This window comes from Halichoerus grypus, chromosome 3, assembly GCF_964656455.1.
Source record: "Halichoerus grypus chromosome 3, mHalGry1.hap1.1, whole genome shotgun sequence".
NCBI classification, from domain to species: domain Eukaryota; kingdom Metazoa; phylum Chordata; class Mammalia; order Carnivora; family Phocidae; genus Halichoerus; species Halichoerus grypus.
Genome location: NC_135714.1, coordinates 194454251 through 194473817, shown reverse-complemented (window position 1 = coordinate 194473817; position 19567 = coordinate 194454251). Strand labels below are relative to the sequence as shown.

Sequence of the window (19567 nt, the reverse complement as noted above, 5' to 3'; positions counted from 1 at the left end):
GAAAAAGAATGGTACAATCATGACAAGTGGCACATTATGAACCTCGAGCCACTAACCGCAGAACCCCTCACAATGAAGCATCCAAGCAAATTAGGCAAGGGATCGTGAACATGTAAGGTCAAGGATAACTCAATTAAAATGAAAATAATTTTCTCAAGCAAACTGTTTCTGTGTACTTGTGGTCACTGGATCTGCTTTTGCCCCCCTTCCCCACCCTTACCCCCCCGCCCCGCCCACAAATATTGAACAACAGTCTGTTCTGTCTTTCCAGTCCATGGTCCTCCTGCTTCACAGCCAGAGGCAATACATCTTCGAGTACGACATGTGGGACCGGCTGTCGGCCATCACCATGCCCAGCGTGGCTCGCCACACCATGCAGACCATCCGGTCCATCGGCTACTACCGCAACATTTACAACCCCCCCGAGAGCAACGCCTCTGTCATCACGGACTACAACGAGGAGGGGCTGCTTCTGCAGACGGCCTTCTTGGGGACCAGCCGGAGGGTCTTGTTCAAGTACAGAAGGCAGACCAGGCTCTCCGAGATTCTATATGATAGCACGAGAGTCAGTTTTACCTATGACGAAACAGCGGGAGTCCTCAAAACGGTAAACCTCCAGAGCGATGGTTTTATTTGCACCATTAGATACAGGCAAATTGGCCCCCTGATTGACAGACAGATTTTCCGCTTTAGTGAGGATGGGATGGTAAATGCGAGATTTGACTACAGCTATGACAACAGCTTTCGAGTGACCAGCATGCAGGGTGTCATCAATGAAACGCCACTGCCCATTGATCTCTATCAGTTTGATGACATTTCTGGCAAAGTTGAGCAGTTTGGAAAATTTGGAGTTATATATTATGATATTAACCAGATCATTTCCACGGCTGTAATGACTTACACGAAGCACTTCGATGCCCAGGGCCGCATCAAGGAAATTCAGTATGAGATATTCAGGTCACTCATGTACTGGATTACAATTCAATATGATAACATGGGCCGGGTAACCAAAAGAGAAATCAAAATAGGGCCCTTCGCCAACACGACCAAATATGCTTACGAATATGATGTTGATGGACAGCTCCAAACAGTTTATCTAAATGAAAAGATCATGTGGCGTTACAACTATGACCTGAACGGAAACCTCCATTTACTGAACCCGAGCAACAGTGCCCGTCTGACACCTCTTCGCTATGACCTGCGAGACAGGATCACCCGCCTCGGGGATGTTCAGTATCGGCTGGATGAAGATGGGTTCCTGCGTCAAAGAGGCACAGAGATCTTCGAGTACAGCTCCAAGGGGCTTCTGACTCGGGTTTATAGTAAGGGCAGCGGCTGGACAGTGATTTATCGTTACGACGGCCTAGGAAGGCGCGTATCTAGCAAAACCAGTCTGGGACAGCACCTGCAGTTTTTTTACGCTGACTTAACTTATCCCACGAGGATTACTCATGTGTACAACCATTCAAGTTCAGAAATTACTTCTCTCTATTATGATCTCCAGGGACATCTCTTTGCCATGGAAATCAGCAGTGGGGATGAATTCTACATTGCGTCAGATAACACAGGGACCCCGTTGGCTGTTTTCAGTAGCAATGGGCTTATGCTAAAACAGATTCAGTATACTGCATATGGTGAAATCTATTTTGACTCCAATGTTGACTTTCAGCTGGTAATTGGATTTCATGGTGGCTTATATGACCCACTCACGAAATTAATCCACTTTGGAGAAAGAGATTATGATATTTTGGCAGGACGATGGACAACGCCTGACATAGAAATCTGGAAAAGAATTGGGAAGGACCCAGCTCCTTTTAACCTCTATATGTTTAGGAATAACAACCCCGCAAGCAAAATCCATGATGTGAAAGACTACATCACAGGTAAGCGGTTTGTTTTTTTTTCCCCTTTCCAAGTGCTAAATTACTTTAATCCTTATATGACTACACACAATAACGGGAGTTGCTTTCTTTAGCCTTACACTTTACTCCTGCAAAATCAAATGCCTAGCCTTGTAAATGTGTCTATTTACATAGAGAAACCAGAAAGGGAAACTGAGGCATGGTTTGTTACTTCCTATTCTGTCTCCAATGCCCAAGGCCACAATTTTCTGAAATGACATGGAATCCAGTCACTTAAGCAAGGGAGGTAACATGGGGGTGTGGAAAACAGGATGAACTTGGAGCCCCCAAACTGGAACTCCAATCCCAACCCCTCTCCTGTAAGTCGTGTGGCTTTAGAGACAAGTCAGAATTTTTTTTTAATGTTTCCTTAACAGTGAAATGGGGAGAATAATGCCTCCCTTAATGGTATAAAATATATGCAATTCTGCTTTAATTACTAACTCCCTTACAAATGTGTAACGTTGGTTTTTCTTTTATACACGTGTGAAGTTCTAATGGAGCAATCGTGAAACACGGCAAAGTGCGATTCACCGTCTCATTCCCGGGATGTTTAACTCTCCACCACCGTCACCTCAGGACAATAAAGGAACAGTTTCTCCCACCACTTTCTTAGCCAGCGGATCCTGTTTGTTTTCACTACCGTCTGTGCGTGGTGGCGCTACTAATAGACACGCACTAATTTTTCTGCCCATGGGGGCTAGTAAGACCTTTCCAGGTTTGGGGCATGATCTGATTGAAACCTCTCATCCCACTTCTGCCACCACAAAACCACCAGGATGAGAGAGACACAGTCTTTGCAAGCACTGCTCTGGCTCACTTTCGTTCCTGACTTCTCCACTCATCCTCCACTGCGTGGATTCTGAATCCTTCTGCCCCCACCTTCCTTTCCTGAATTACATACCATATGAACCTCTCTACCACATGTATGCTTCCTGGAGGAAGGTTCTTTCCTGTTTTCTTTTTTGTTGTTGTTTTTGGTTTGGTTTGGGGTTCTCTGTTTTGTTTTGGCTTGTGTTAGGTCCTCCTTCAGGCTGTCTCTTTTCTTGCTCAATATTTGAGGCATAGTGAAATGCCTGTTTTCTCAATTCTTGGTACAGCTCTCAAAACACTGCCCCCTGTTCACTTCACATCTGCTTCCTGCTTTCCCAGACTGCCAAAAGCTTGTCATAGCTCTCCTCCACGTGAACCAGCTGAAACTCGCTTCTTTCACAGTCCTGGTTCAGCAACACCCTCATGGTGTTCTCCTTCAGCTTACTCAGTACACATCGGCATCTGAGTCCCATTATTTTGGCAATGCTTTTCAATACTTAAGACCCTGTGATCTTTTTTTTTCTTTTACTGTTACACAGACATTGTTCATAGTAGGAGAACCTTTGCCCCCAACACTACCATTCAGGAGAATTTTCTCCAAAACATAAGACCCCCTGTAATCTTCTATGTACTCACACACACACACACACACGCACACCCCCAAAAAAGTATCACTCTCTATTCTACATGATGACCTTGGGATTTCTCTCTCCCACCACCACCACCACTCCTCCTTTTAAAAGAGGGAGAATACCACTGCTTCTATAGCCATATGATGTTTGGACAAAGGACCTGCCAGCCTAGTGATGAGGTGAAGTTTGTGCCCTAGAGGAGGAAATAGGAAGCAAGTGGCTCTCCATCATTCTGACAAGCAGTTTACCACTGGTTATTTAAGAGGTGTTCACAGGGTTGCCTGAAAGGCGGGAAAGCCCACAGCTCCTGAATCCACCCTTTCCTAGCAATGTGGACTACAGGGAATGCCATAGCAGCAGTTTCTGAAAAACATCAAAAGAGAGATGGAACAGCATAAAATATATGAGGTGAAATGCAATTTCAAATTTTCCAGCAATGTGCTTAATATATAAAATAATCTACACCCAACTGTACTCATAAAGCTGCAAGCCTGCTGAGGCGTTCCGTAACATTATAACCTCCAGAATAGAATAAAAGCCTTATTCTGCGCTTAATGGCTCTCAGAGTCACGTGGCAATATTTTAAAATACCATTTTAAAGGTCTCCAGGTTCTCTCCCCAAAAAGTTCGTCCCCACCTGTGCACAAGTGAGCCTTTGAAGTCATAGCTGATGGTAATCAGAACTTCTGTGCCCTTGGCCAGTTCTGCCAGTTTTCAGCATTCATCTTTGATTAAGAATCAACTCTTGATTTTAATTCTCTCCATTTAGGGTTTTTATTAATAGAAAATGGGTTGTGGAAGCTGCATATCCTTGGGCAATCGCTTTTGAAAGCTAGTAACACACAACTCCTATTTAAGACCAGTCTTGACTAACTACCAATTCCCTCTGTTTACCTCAACTGCGGCTCTTTCGTGCTGCTGTGCATTGTTACCCCCTTTTACCACTTACCTCTAGCACAGGATGCACCTTCGCACGTGTGACAGTTTATCCAGTCTCAGTGAGCGGCTATCGGACTGTGTTTTCCGTAGCCCTTGCCATAGCTCCATTATGGAGGCTAGCGGCTTCAAGTCCGAGAATAGAGAGTGGGGTCTGAATCGGAGAATGAAGGCAAGCATGGACTCCTCTTCAGGTTACTGTTTGTGAATTTGGGGGTTTCTTAAAGGTAAGAATTTAAATGTATGAAAGCACAAAATAACTCTAACACCGTTCATTTTGAACATTCTCCTAGATGTTAACAGCTGGCTGGTGACATTCGGTTTCCATCTGCACAATGCTATTCCTGGATTCCCTGTTCCCAAATTTGATTTAACTGAGCCTTCTTACGAACTTGTGAAGAGTCAGCAGTGGGATGATATACCGGTAAGAACAAAAAGTAAAAGTGTGAAAGGGTGATAGATGGCTTACCTGTGTCGTATTTACCCATTTAACCAAACTGCCCTTGTGAAAGCTGGACCACAGACCGGTTTTTAATATTTTTTTGACTCTTTTAGGGTAGAAAAACATCACATTTCTGTGCAGCAAAGCAGGGGCCTGTTAAGCAGGCTTAAATTCGTTTTTAGTGATGCTAATAAAAACATAAAAAGACATTATCAGAAGGTAATAAAATGAGGGAGCTCATTTTTGAGCGCAAGCTTTCTACAGAGAACCCCCGTGAAAGCACATTTTATAGCACTTGGGACCTTAAGGCAAAGATACTATAAACGGGAGAGCAGGGGATTCATATTACAAATTAGCAGCCCACAAACAATGCCGCAAAGTTCAACTTCTTTAAAATCTGAACAGTGTTTCATGGGAACAGATTGAAAATAAAAATAAAATGTCCTCTGATAAAGCTCCATCTGCAACTAGGTGTTTATAGAATTTTCCTGAAAATAACATTTCAGGAGGCCTATAATTGTTCTGAGAACTAAAATAAAAGAAAAAGAACGGAAAATTGCAAAGTCAAAGCTGCCATTTCAGAAAATGGCCCTTTTAATTCCTGCCATTCAGAGATCAGAAAGGAATGTACAACAAAACACTAGAATTTCTAGCTTAAAGCAAGAATAATTAAAGATCAAGAAATTGGGTTACCCCGTAATGATAAGGAGAAGAGAGTGCAGAGTTTCTTAGAAAGATTAATTTCTCCCCCCCTTGAGCAATTTCCTATAATTTCAGTGAATACAAAGAGAAAAGGCAATCATGGCCGAAACACACACACACACCACACACGCAGTATATTTGTGCCAATACCTCTGTTTTCTGGTATAGGTTTCATACCTCACATAAAACAATTCCTTCTCCAAGATGTCACCTTTCCATTTAAGAAGCAAAACCCATCATATTGAGGAGGGCACGTTCTGCATGGAGCACTGGGTGTTATGCACCAACAATGAATCATGGAACACTACATCTAAAACTAATGATGTAATGTATTAACATAACATAACAATAAAAAAATTAAAAAATAAAAATAAAAAAAAAAGAAGCAAAACCCATCAAGTTTCCAAGGTCTGGGAGCCATTTTAACATTTCGAACTGCAAATATATCTACGCTGATCAAGTGTCATGAAGACACACCGAAGTTTCCCAGTGTATTTGAACAGGCACGTCCTCACTGTGTCTGACTTTCCAACACGTCTGCGAACACTTAAGTCTGACTGTACAAGTGGATTTGCCCACTTTTCCCCGAGGCAGCCTCCTAAATGTGGTTCAAGTCCTCTGTCAGAGAAGCGCCCCATAAGGACAGCTTAGGGAATCCCCAGCAAAGACACTGGAGGCTGCCCCAAGCGCCGAAAAACAAATGCTTCTTTCGCCGAAAAACAAATGTTTCTTTCACTGCTGCCGATGAAACAGATGTTTTTGGGGAAACACTGGCCAGACAAACACCCGGCAGTAGAAGAAGTGGCTGAGTTCAGATGCCCCCAATTTAAAACGCTTGCCAGCGTAGATGGTCCACCGTCCGTAAGTCTCCAAAAAAGTAAACGTTTTCCTAAAGTAATAAATACTCACCTCCCGCTGTCCCACTGTGCACTCAGCCCTGCACATTTCACTTGTGCCGGTAACAATGGCGAAATTTGGGTGGAAACTGTGTTTGCCGAAAGCACAGGAATTTCAAAGCATATAAAGTAGGACGCGGTGGTCCCGCGCTGAGTACCCCCCAGCCTTTCAAACCCTCAGCCCGTGTTGGCTGCTGAAAGCCGCAGTGACCCTGAGAAACGGGGTTCCCCAAATGGGATGAGCGTGGGAAAGGGGCATCCAAAAAACAAAAGAGGAAAGCTAGAACCATTATTTTGCCCACGTCAGAAACTAAAAAGCCCTTAACTAATACATGATGGAGTCCCCTCTTTTTACGTTTCAAAACTCATTTGGATCAACCTGAGGGGAGGGGACCTCTGAGTGCCTTCCTCTACCCAGAGTTGGTTTTTTTTTTTAAGCCTTTTCATCTCTGAAACCCACTGAGGTTTTAATAAATGCCTGGGAGCTCTCCACAGAAGGCCCCCCACCCGCCTCTTTTTTGGGTTGTTGTCAGGGCTGGGCGCGCTGCCAGGAAGCCTGGCTCCCCGGCAACCAAGAGCTACAGATGTTCTCTAAACCGTCCCCCCGCCCTTTCTGTTTCGCTTTTCAGCCCATTTTTGGAGTTCAGCAACAAGTGGCGAGGCAGGCCAGGGCCTTCCTGTCCCTCGGGCGGATGGCGGAGGTGCAGGTGAGCAGGCGCAAGGGCGGCGGCGCGCCGTCGTGGCTGTGGTTCGCCACGGTCAAGTCGCTGATCGGCAAGGGCGTCATGCTGGCCGTGAGCCAGGGCCGCGTGCAGACCAACGTGCTCAACATCGCCAACGAGGACTGCATCAAGGTGGCGGCCGTGCTCAACCACGCCTTCTACCTGGAGAACCTGCACTTCACCGTCGAGGGCAAGGACACGCACTACTTCATCAAGACCAGCACGCCCGAGAGCGACCTGGGCACGCTGCGGCTGACGAGCGGCCGCAAGGCGCTGGAGAACGGCATCAACGTGACCGTGTCGCAGTCCACCACCGTGGTCAACGGCAGGACGCGCAGGTTCGCCGACGTGGAGATGCAGTTCGGCGCGCTGGCGCTGCACGTGCGCTACGGCATGACGCTGGACGAGGAGAAGGCGCGCATCCTGGAGCAGGCGCGGCAGCGCGCGCTCGCCCGGGCCTGGGCGCGCGAGCAGCAGCGCGTGCGCGACGGCGAGGAGGGCGCGCGCCTCTGGACGGAGGGCGAGAAGCGGCAGCTGCTGAGCGCCGGCAAGGTGCAGGGCTACGACGGGTACTACGTACTCTCGGTGGAGCAGTACCCGGAGCTGGCCGACAGCGCCAACAACATCCAGTTCCTCCGACAAAGCGAGATCGGCAAGAGGTAACCCCCCGGGCCGGCTGCGGCGGGCGGACGGCGGCCACCCGGCGCTGGGAGGCGGACCCCCGGCCGGGGCGGGGCGCTGCGTTCCTCTCGAGCCTCGACCACACCCCCTGCTCGGATTCTTCTGTAGCACAATCCGAATCGGACTCTCCGGCACGGAAGAGCCTTCCAGGAGAACGGACTGCTGTTAAAAAAAAGAAAGAAGAAAGAAAGAAAGAAAATCCACAAAAAAAAAAAAAAAAAAACACTTTTTTTTTCTGAGTGACCTTAAAGGTGATCGGCTTTAAAGAATATGTTTACATATGCATATCGCTGCACTCAGTCGGACTGGAAGTATTAAAAGGAAAAATCAGTAAGTGAAAGGAAGGAAAAAAAAAAAAAAAGGCCGAAACATTTTGCGCGAGGCCATCCGTTCCTTCGAGGCACTGTATTTAACTAAGGTAAAAAATGCATACAGTGTTTCCAGATGTGACCGAATTGTCGACCTTTGCTTACAAGAAGTAGTCTCTCTGCATAGGATGTGATATCTGTCTCTGTTAATTTTAAAATGTGGGGCAAAATTACTGTTTGTAGACATCCCAACTGCTTTCCCTGTGCTACTTTGTAAAAGGACATTGGCACAAGTGACTTCTGCTCTGGAGGGGATTTCATAATGGATTTTACAGCGCTAACGTGGTTTGCCTTGGGGGGAAAAAAAACTGGCAAATAGAATCCTTGTCACTGATAAGCAAAGGAAACCCTGATTTTTTTGTAAATTATGTGAGACAAGTTGTTTATGGATTTTTATATGAATTACAATTTACTGTACATCAAATAATTAGTCTCAGAGGAGTTAATTTATGTAAAGTGTTTAAAAAGTTTATACTTAAAAATAAAATGATAAAAACGTGAACTGTGTGATTTTTTTAAAAGGATTGCACCTTTTGTTATCTGTTATAGCTGTACAGTATAAATTATTATATTGTAGAGATATAACGACTTATGCCTATAATGTCCAGAAGTGTTAATATTTTTGTATTAGGTTGAAAAAAAAATGTGCAACTTTCTATCACTAGATGGATAGGACAGTGCAATCCTAAGTGGGTGGCTAATCGGAGAACTGCTCCTTTCCCTTTCTTCTCTTTTTCATCAGGCCGGTGTCCTCAACCATTATCAACTAAGAGGCATAGTAGAAAACTAAGGCTGGTGGAATGTAGCAGAAGATATGAAAAAAAAAATTAAACTGGGCCAGAGAGGTCCTCTCTCGTCCCTAAAAGTCGAGGGGAGTTGATAGAATTAACCACAGGGTTTTTACTGTTCACCATTCCTTGAAGCTCCATTTCACGATGGAGGCGAGAGACCACATCAGATGCTCCGGGGAAACGTGCGTGAGAAGGAAAGGATCTCATGTAGTCATGACCGTAAACATGTGTCTTAAGATCTAGGAAAGATAGCAGAACCCGAGCAGCGGGGAGCGGGCCAGATGGGGAAGGTCAGGGTCCCTCTGCTAGTCTTGGGTTTGGACCGCCAGGTCACCAAGAGGGACACAAAAGGGAGACAAAAGCTCCTGTAAGCCCACACGACCCACCGGTCCTGGGAGCTGGTTTGAATGGGAGCCTCTGCTCTGTGTGGGGGGAGCGGGGGGGTGGCCGATCCAGCTGGAAGTGAAATGGCAGCCGTGCCCTCCTGCACGCGTGGCGAGCGCGCCCGGGCACAGCGGCCATGTGCGCTCCCGGGTCGGCCCAGCCGCTCTGGCAAATAAATCTCCTTTCGTGAGCACTAAATTCAGCCACAAAAATATTTTTAGAAAAATATTTCTCAGTTCATTGAGCTATAGTACACACTGTTTTCCTCTATGTATAATGGTGATAAAATATAGCAAGTGAACATGTCGTAAATATAAAGGTTCAAGTGATGTATTGAAAATAATTTTCTAACTGCTTTGTATGTATCACATACTCTAAATTGCACAGTAGGCGTGTTTATTAAACAGATTGGCTGGGAAAGTTTCAAAATAGCTGCTGAATTTACAGTATCAGAGCTATTACTGTCTTTGTGTATTTGGTAGAGCATACCGAAGTAATTAATCTTCTAATGAATGCTGATATTTTATTAGAATGAAAGCACAGATTAGCATTAATATTTTTTATCCTGGAAATCCTTTGGCAAGTATTACGAAGCCCCAATTTAGAAAACTATGAGATTTCAAACCACATAAACATGGCTCTGTTTTACATTTTATTTTTTAACCGTTAACTTAGGTGTTTGCAGTTCTGTTCGACGGAATTTCTGCAGGACTGTGTTTAGCATGCTGTTAAGTACTTTTGGTTGAAATAGGCTCTGAGTCTAAATTCTCAGAAATGTTTCTGATGTATTGACCGTGAAAAGCTTGTACCACATGACAGAAGTGAAATCATAATCTTACCCTCTTCTCGACATGGACTGGTCCTTTAGGCTGGCACCGATAAATAACAGATTGGGAGTATCTCCTGGTGCTTATTTTAGATGAAGTCAAATCAACCCAATTAGTGTCTTGTTAGTAGGTATAATGAGCCTATTTCTTTCTAAAAAGACTTGTGATCTGGACATGCTTTTACAAGAAATAGTGACCTTGGGGAAATATGTAAACAAAAGACCTTTTTCTAAGAGTTGGGGGGTGGGGGACTGTATAATGGAAAGAATTCGCTTACAAAAAAAAAAGAAATTGATATTCAAAGTATTTTAGGCAAAGCCAGTCAAAAATGCTTTCATGATATTTTGAGATGTAAATTTTGTCTGATTTGTATTGTTCTTTTCATTTGCCTTCTTAACTTTCTATGTGACCTGAATTTTCCATAACTTGACTATAGATTGCATCTAGGCATTCCAATAAAAGCCAACCCAATGTGTGCGTGTTTATATTTTTTTTAAATCGTGGGCTAGCCAGCGTGTGTTTTAGGGCAAAGGATGCAAAACAGATGCCTTGTTGGGGGTACTGATTCATCTGCAACCCAGTTGGTAATTTCTTTTCTTTTTTTTTTAATTTTTGTGTCCATTGGCCAGACTGCCAGCTCAGCATTGTGCACTTCACAGGGGACTCTTCCCATGGCCTACTTTAGAAAAACGTTAAATACACCCCCACAAAGCCAAACATTATTCCCGTAAAGAAGAATAAAAAAAAACAACTGCCCATTACTGCTGGAAAACAGGCCTTGTTCCTGCGATCCTGGCAATGAGTGCTTAATTAAAACACTTGATTAGAATAATCAGTTTAGGCCTGATAGGCTCCCAGCCTCCTGGAGATATCTAAATCTACATACAGCCCGGCTGATGGGGGGGATGCTTAGGTCAGCAATTCCAGGCTGGAAGGCAGGGCTTTGATTTTAGTCTGAAAAGGCGGGCTTCATCACACTTGCTTTGTAGTGACAACATGTTGATCCAACAAGAATCAGGTCACTCCGCTTGGCAAACGGGTCTATTTTTTTTTTTTTTTTCCTCCTCAAATTAGACTTTAACGCGCTCCAACCGGGGAAATCCAGAAAAACCCAGGTGGATCCCGACTTTCGTTTTCCCCACGCCTCTCCTTAAAAGCCATGTGCGAACAAATGCAAAGGGAAGCACTGTAGGTAAAAATCGTATCCTGGGAAAGAATTTTCTGGGTCTGGGGTACGCTGCTGGCACATCTGTGAAATTCCCGTTCACCTGTTCACATTCATCACTCGTTACCTGATACTTGCATGTGGACCCGAACATAAGCACAGCACCTGATTATAAACACCAGCCCTCAAGCACCTTCAAAGAGGAGGAGAGCATTCTGCCCGGGGTGCACAGACGAACCATGCCCCCTGGCCTCTGTTCACCAGTCTTTTCTTTCTTTTATCTTGGTCAGCTCCCAGATGAAGCTATTGCTCTCGCCTGCTGAACAGCAAATCAGCTGTCTGAGGTGCTTTGAAATGGAGGATTCCAAAAAGGGAAGCAGGGAAGGCAGTGATCCGCATCCTGTTCTGTCTGGGGCAAACCCCCTGGGCAGCGCTCACAGCAGCTCCCTCGCTGGAATGCAGAGAACTGCGCCCACCCTCCCCCTTGGGGACGCTGAGCTCCTGCAGAGTGGAACCACCCACCCCCCACCCCACCCCACCCCGAGGCCCTGAAGGGCGACTCAGCTCTTACTCTTTTCACAAATACCCAGATTCTGTCTCACTTTCTCTGAGAGCAGCAAGCTCGTTCCAGCATCCCAGTCCGGGAAATGCATCAAATTCTAGATGTGGAGTCTGAAGGGACTTAGAGAAATTTGAGTGTGTTGTTCAAGTTCACAGAGGCAGCTCAGGCCAAGGTGAGCAAAGATTTCTTGTCAGCGAGCACCCTCCACTGCATCAGATAGTCTCCTGTTAACACCACCCACCAAGGCACTAGGGACACCCCATTCCACTCTCATTCCCTCACTTAGTCTTTCCAAAGCTGCCATAATTCAGAGTCATCAATTTTCATCGTATAAAAATGCCCAGGCCCTCAAACAGGGCATGTGTCTTGAGCTCCCCTCTGCCTGCCAATATTTCTGGTTCCTCAGCCCCTTCGTCTTAGATAGGAAAGTCTGCCATGCAATATTAATGTCTTCGTAATTTCTCAAAAGGCTTCTAAAAGAATGACCTCTGATTTGCATATATGCACGTGTCAGGCTATTTATCTAGATTTTCCATAAGCTATTCATCTGGCTTTGGTCATCTGACGAAGCCAGTGAAAAAATAAAAATTAGTTATAAGTCATCATGACCTATTTTAACCACAGCGTTAAGCCAGCGTGCCAAGGAGGTACTGATAAGCCATTCGAGTTTTCTACCTTCGAATTTAAACCGCATAATGAATGTCCTCTCTTGCCAGAGTTCCCATTTGCTCTTCACCACCTCCGCCAGCAGTGGTCTCTTGATGTCAGTTAATTACTAATACCTTTTAGGTAAATTGAGAAAACCTTTTCATTTATGAACTGACTTAAAATTCTGTTGTGGAGGGATACAGGCTTCCTAGAGTCCCGTGTGCAGAGAATTTGCTAGAAACTGATTCTAGAACAGCGTCATCATTCAGTTTAGCGTTAATGGGTTCCACAAAGCAAATTTAATCAATCCTTTGGGGACCTAAGCTGAGGAAAATTAAAATTAGGAGCATAAATTGTGACTTCCAGGGCAAGACGGTGGTTCGGTTACATCCTCCTGCTTACAGGGTGAATTGTGAGCTGGACCCCAGCCGCAAGCATTCAGCCTGCATTTAGGAAGGGAAACCGCCTCCTTTTACACGTGTGCAAAGATTTTCTGGATTCCACCCACAATGGCTATTTTCATACAGCGTAACTCGCTGCATACGACTGACAGGATTAAGTGGTCCCCTGATTGGATCAAAATGAATTCCACAAAATGTTCACAAGTTAACTTCATCATTGGGGTCTGAGGGGAGCCTAAATACCCAAGGAGTTAAAATGGCCGGTTCTGTGACCGAAAGGCTGAAAATGGAATGGCTCAGTGGCAGTCTGTGAGGACGAACACCAAAGGCGCCTTTCAACCTGGACTTCCTATCACATAAGTGATTAAGGACCTTCACCTAAGTGCAGAAACTGCCCTATCCCAAATGTTTTCCTTCAGAATTAATGCCAGGGAGATTCCAGAGATTCTAGTCTACCGCTTCTATAGGCTATTCTACAAAAATCATTCCAGGACTCCTGTCTCGACATGCATGAGACCCTTTGCTCTCAGGTGCCTTCTCTCTCTCCCTCTCTCTTTCTGGTGTTACCCTGGTAGAAGCTGTCTGGGTTGCAACCCTTCAAGTGGTATCTAAACATGTCTCTTTCTAAGACAGAGAAGGAAAACCATACACCTCCCTGCGGTAGACCAGATTGACTTTCAATAATGACCCAGGACATCATGGGAAATCGGAGTCGCTTGTCCCCAACTTACTTACAAAAGGTTATAAACAAGCAGATTTTTAAAGTCTCCTCACTTCAGCTATGACATTATTTCTAGTTTTGACCCTGTGGGGGTGGGGGTGGGGGGAGGCTGGGGTTCATGCTTCCGGCTCAAGCATTGACAGGTGCCACGGCATGACACACAGAAGAGGCAGGGGTGACCCAGCGGCAGGAGAGACCCGATCCGGGCTGAGGGCCCCGAGGGAAGCTGCACGTGGGAGGTAGCAGAGGGAAGAGCATCTTTCCCTGAAGTCCCCTGCAGCTGCATCGCGGGGCTGCCCTGGTCTTTCCCTCAACTTCCAGGGCTCTGGCTCCTGCGGACATGAAAAGCCATCCCAACATCCGGTGGCACAGTGGGCAGGGCCTCCGGGACGCGTCCTTCTCCTGAAATCCCAAGGAGGGTCCTGGTTAGGGAGGACTTGGGGCCACGGGCTCTTCCTCGGCCATCCCGCGAGGTTAGTGCCGCTTCCCAGGCACTTTCGGGTAGGGCTCTAGCGCCCCCTAGTGATGAGCATCGTTGGCGAGGACCGTGACAGATGCCAAAGCAGCCTCGCCCGGACCGAAACCAAAAAACAGCCCCCGCCCCTCTCGCCACCTTCTACCGGGCTCCCCGGTTACGCCGATGCCAATCACCCTCCATTTCCCCATCTTTGCTCTGCCCACAGAGTTTCACACGTAAAACGATTACTTCTGCTTCATGCACTTCTTCACTGAGGCCTAGTCCTTGCAAAAATTGCTCCCGGAAGATTTCCCTTCACGTCAGGCAGAAACTTTGTCAAACAATGTCATCTTGCTTGGCAGATCAAAATAAGGCCCTTCCTCCCAGGAATTGTCCGCGGGCTATGTGAGTTTTGCAGCCCCCCAAAAACAGTGATTTCTGAACTAGCACATTGTTTCCCTTTTACTTTTCATGTTTGAACAGTCCTGTTGCCGGGGAGAATTTCCCAGAAGGGCAGATCATTTAAATTCAGAGTGGCGTTTTATTTCTGAGGGAGCCAGGCTCTCACCGTTAAGCGATCGAGTGACAGCCTGGAAAAGTGAACTCCCTCCAGATTCACCGGGCAGCTGAGGCCTGAGCAGGGTCTGCTCCCCGCCTCATCTTGGCCTCCGGGGTGGAGACATCCATCTCCTTCATATGCCCGGCCCTGCGGCAGCCACGGGAGGAAAGAAGGGGATTTCAGCCTTTTGCTCCCTTGTTGTCACCCAGAGAAGCCAATGGATGCCATTTGTAAATGGCATCCTGTTTCAGAAACGGTCTGTGCTAGAGCCCACTGTCATTTTTGGAGGCCTGTGGGAAACCAACAGCCCTTATTCCCTACCCAAGTTTTCATGGAAATAAAAGGACCAAAGTTGGCATATTAAAGCCAAAATATCTCCTTAGATTAAGACCAAGCTGAAGACTGTAGCTTCACAAGAAAAGTAAAGGAGACTGCTAACCAGATGCCAAAAGTAGGTAAGGTCCCCCGACTTCATGGGCAGGGCTGGCCCCTGGCAGGCTCCTCCTGGTGGGGCAGCGAGGCCCTTTCTCTCCCCATGAGCCAAGAATGCCAAGTTCATTCTCCCCAACTCACCCATAAGGGTAAGCCCCTCTCCTGCCCCTTGGGGGCTGGAGTGATGGGGAGAGAGAGCCAAGCATGAGATCTCTCTCTCTCTCTCTCTCACACACACACACACACACTCGGGAGTCCACACCCCCTCAGAGTCACCAGGGAAGAAGAATCTTGCAGCACATCTCAGAACCCCTGGGTTTACCCGATTCTACCACCAATGCCTCCTGCCAGGTCCCCCTGGGCCTCTGCCCAGTGCCCCCTCCCTGCTCTAACACCTGTGGGCTGCTTGGAAACCAATCCTAAAACATAAAGTTCTCGCCCTCGGAGCAGACCGCAGCCCTCCAGATAAGGAGGCCCTGTTTCATAAACCTGCTCCCCGCCTCGCTCCCAAACCCCATCACCCCACCGCCACGTCCATATCCCTGTGAGCCACGATGCTCTCTGGGGGAGGAGAACCAGGGCTCTGGATTCTTAGAAGGCGCCAATTACTCTGGCGCTTGTTAAGATGGGGATGCAGACTTGCCTGGCTCTTGTAAATCACAGGGAAACAGGGCCAGCCTTGCTACAACTCAGGGCTCTTTCTGCGGCCTCCGCCAATTAGTGCTCTAGTTAATCAAACTTAGCAATTCCCCAGAGAGGCTGCGCAGCTGGGAGAAGCCCCGAAGCAGTGGAGAACGGCCTGTGAGTCCCAGCTCGGCCCGGTCCATGTGAGGTGACTACTGCGGGCTCTGCGCCTCGGTCTTCTCCATCTTTAAAGTGGGCCCAGACCTGCGCCCCTGAGCTGCTCCCTCCGGCCTCCCATGCCCTCAGCTGCTTGACAGAGACAGAGAGATCCAGAGCCACAGCGCTTCTTTCCATGGTTAATACATGAGAGCGTACACCTAGGGGAATACCTTAGTTTCTCACTGCGGCGAAAGCCCAGACAGGACAGCATCGGGTCTCCCAGGATGTCCCTGGTTATGGGTCTTCTGCTCCCTGGTGATGGCAGCCACCACAGTGGGCTTAGCCAGCCGGGCGGATCCCTCAGGACGTCCCTGTCAGGAGGGAGCCAGGAGGAAGGCTTGAAGTCCACTTGAATAAGGAGCCCCCAGGGCCCACCACGCCGGCACCCCCTCTCCCTCCCTGGGCACCTCGCCCCTGGAAGCCGGAGGAGACCCTGCAGAGGGCCAGAGCCTGAGGATCCTTTGAGAACCCTCGTCCCGTGGTTTGAATGGTTTTTACGTGTGGATCTCACATGAAACCAACACAGACTAAGGCCCTGCTGCCCCAATTGAAGTAGGAGTCCTACATGTGACCGGCACGACAGCAGGTCCCAGAAGAGAAAGGCCCCTGTCCTCTAGGACTGCACGTCCAGTTGGGAGGCAGACGCGGATTCTTTCTCAACAGAGCGGGGACTGCTGTGAGCACAGGCTGAAAGACCCCAGTCCTGCCTGGGGGCACCCCCCAGCTTCCTGGCGGAGGTGGGGTCCTAGCAGCAGCTGGGAGGACGGTGTGCAGCGTGGAGTGCAGGTGAAGGTCGAGGTACAGCCTCCGGATCCAGTCTGTGGGGGTCTCCCAGCTCGGCAGAGTACTAGCTGCATACACCTGGATGAGTGACTTCGCCTCTCCGCGGCTGTTCCCTTTTTGTAAACTGGGGATTATGGCTCCGTGGGGTTGCAGTGAGGTCTGGTGAATCAGTAGGTGTCAAGAGCTTGGAGCGGCACCCACCCAGGTTCAGGGCTCGATGTGGCCTATGCTGGGGGGCAGGGCTGCCCTAAGGACTAGTGCCCCTGGCCCTCCCTGCTCCAGGGCAGCGCAAAGTCAGTACCCCACTCCACATGCACAGGGATGAAGGCCTGGGCAGGGCAGAGCTGCTGAATGCACATCCCCAGGATCATTCCAATGGTGCAGGTCCAGGAAGGCCCCCACAGCAGGAGTCTGGAGCTGGGCTTCCTTCCAGGCTTTTCCCACCTCCCCCAGGCTAGGAACTGGCCCACGCCCCAAGGCTGGTTCTGCAGGACTTAGGGCTCTATCCTAGTCTGCCTGATGACAAAATCCATGCTCTTCCCACTCATCTTGCTGTACATACCATCCAAGTTCCAAGCTTGATGTCTGAGACCCCAAGCCACGTCGGCCTCCCTACCCACTCGGTCTCTGGACTCTCCAGGTCAGGACGTGCTAGACACATCCTGAAATCCAGTTAAGGTGACTTTCTCCCATTTTCCAGGAAACCCCACCCCTTCACACCTCTGTGCCCATGGGGCTTGGCTGCCCGCTATGCCGGGCTCCTCTCTCGCCTGGCACCTGCTCGGTGGCGCCTGAGTAGATCCGAATCTGGTAGGTGTACATGCCCAAGCCGTGAGCAGGTCTGGCTCCCTGGCCCCCATGAGGCCCCGGGGGTGCTCATGGTTCGAAAAGCACCCCCATGTCTGTGTTCTAGACACCTGCCGAAATCCTAAGTAGGTGCCGTTCCAAGAAACCTTCAGAATGCCTCCAGATTAGCCCTTATTTCAAAAATAAACTTTAAATTTTAAAACATCAGCCATTTATGGTGAAGAAAGAAATGGCCTAAATTATTGAGGAACTAATTAACAGTTAAAGTGAAGCAGTAGCAGGTGATGGGTTCCCGTCAGCCCAGTGGCCCCGAGATGCATGAGGGACACACATTCCACACAAAACACCTCCCCGACGCCCCCATCTGCCTCCATCTGTGTATTGGGGCCTGTGGGTTCCCTCTGACTGCGGGGGGGCCTCTCTCCCCAGGCCTGGCACCTACTGGGGTTGCTCCCTCCTTCCTCACCTCTTGGCCGGCCCTATTAAGGACAGAGATGCCTCCTAGAGGCTTCCGAGCACAGGACTGACCTAAGACTGACCCCCGCCGTCCCAGGCCTGAATGGGCTCCCTTCTGGCCCCTTCTGGCCCCAGCAGAAATCCCAAGTCTCCTGTCTCCCTCTGGCCTTCATTCCTCCCTAGCGGGAGGGAGCCGGGATGAGGGAGCTGCCCTATACCAGGATAAGGAGCCTCCTGGGCCCAGATGCCGGCACCCCCATCTCCCATCCCTGGGCACCTCATCACAGGAAGACCCTGCAGAGGGCCAGAGCCTGAGGATCCTTTGGGAAACCCCGTCCTGTGGTTTGCAATGGGTTTTTCTTTTTTTTTTTTTTTTTTTGCTGGTCTTTACACCAACTGAATTCCTTCATTCGGGAGGACCAGACACTGAGGGGCCCTGCGGGGTCCCTCGTGTTTGCATCACCAGCCGCCACCACGGCGTCGGCTGGGTTACAGGACTCCACGTTTGCTCGATAAATAACTGAGCGAGCAATGAAAGAATGAACTACCTAATTGGCCGACGTGCCCTTCTGTCTAGAAGCGCCCAGACCCCAGTCCCCCTGGCCCAGGAGCCAGGGCACCAACCAGCCCGACGGCTCTAGAACTGCTCTCTATCTAGAGTTAAGGCCCTGCCTCTGCTGCACGGGGGCCCAGGTGGGAGGCCTGCGGACCCACGAACCCCACGCTCACCTCACCGTTCCAGCACGCCTGTCCTCACCTCTCCTGTTCTCGACAGCGGCCGCCCTGGCTCACGGCGGGAGGACCGGCTCTGCGGTCTGTCGGCCCCGGAGACCAAGGCCTGGCCACGCCAGCAGGGGAGTCGGACGGCAGCTGTGGGCACGGGCAGCCCCAGCCCCCAAGGCACATGGACGTTCTCCCCCAGGCCCTGGAGCGTGGGGCGTCTCTGGAGCAGCCTCACGCTGATCAACAAGCCTCTCTTGGAAGGCGACCAGCTCCTCTCTGCCCGTGCACATGTCCACCATGCTGCTGGGCTGGAGCTACTTCCAACTCCTCTTCCTCCTCCTCCTCCTGGGATCTGTTTTTGGGAAATGGCACCACAGCCCTCCTAGAACGCAGGCTTGGGTTCTCAGCATCACCTTGTGTCCATGTCCGAATCAGTTATCATGTCCTACACATTCCTCGCAAATGGGGCAGCCGGCACTCGGACCCCAGCCCCCGCGGTGTCCCCTTGGCCCCCCCCACCCCCAGGCCTTTTAAGCACCCCGGCTCCAGCCAGACTGACTGCCGCCTCTCCCCCTCACCGCGCCCCATCTTCTCTGCTTTTGTCTCACAAGCCCTGTTCCTTAGAATTCCGCACAACTCCGCCAACTGGCTTCTGGGCTTCCAACCAGCCCCGAGTGCCCCTGACTCACTCCCCACCCCCCCCAGTCCCCCCACCCTCTCCTCCCTTCCCCAGGAGGGGAATTGAAGCCCGTTTAATATAGAGCAAATCAAAGTGCAGAGGCAGGAATCACTGAGAGGCTGGCTCCCTCCTGCTGGAAGGCCTCCCCTAGGCAAGCACTGTGCTCCCCTCTGTGCCTCCCCCCGCGTGTTCCAATCCCGCCAGACTTGCCTCCAGCTGGTAGACATGATGTTCAG

General features: G+C 49.1%; 1 protein-coding gene across 18 annotated transcripts in view; it reads left to right on the top strand.

Annotated features, from left to right (window-relative positions):
- The window catches only part of TENM3 (teneurin transmembrane protein 3), a 602365-nt gene extending 591795 nt beyond the window's left edge, over nucleotides 1-10570 (top strand). For all 18 annotated transcript variants that reach the window (XM_078069865.1, XM_078069864.1, XM_078069863.1 and 15 more), the window contains 3 exons: nucleotides 272-1883; nucleotides 4576-4706; nucleotides 6952-10570. In XM_078069865.1, the coding sequence (XP_077925991.1) occupies nucleotides 272-1883; nucleotides 4576-4706; nucleotides 6952-7707 (2499 nt within the window). In that variant the 3' untranslated portion in view covers nucleotides 7708-10570. The remainder of the gene's footprint in view (nucleotides 1-271; nucleotides 1884-4575; nucleotides 4707-6951) is intronic.
- Nucleotides 10571-19567: the final 8997 nt, after the last annotated feature.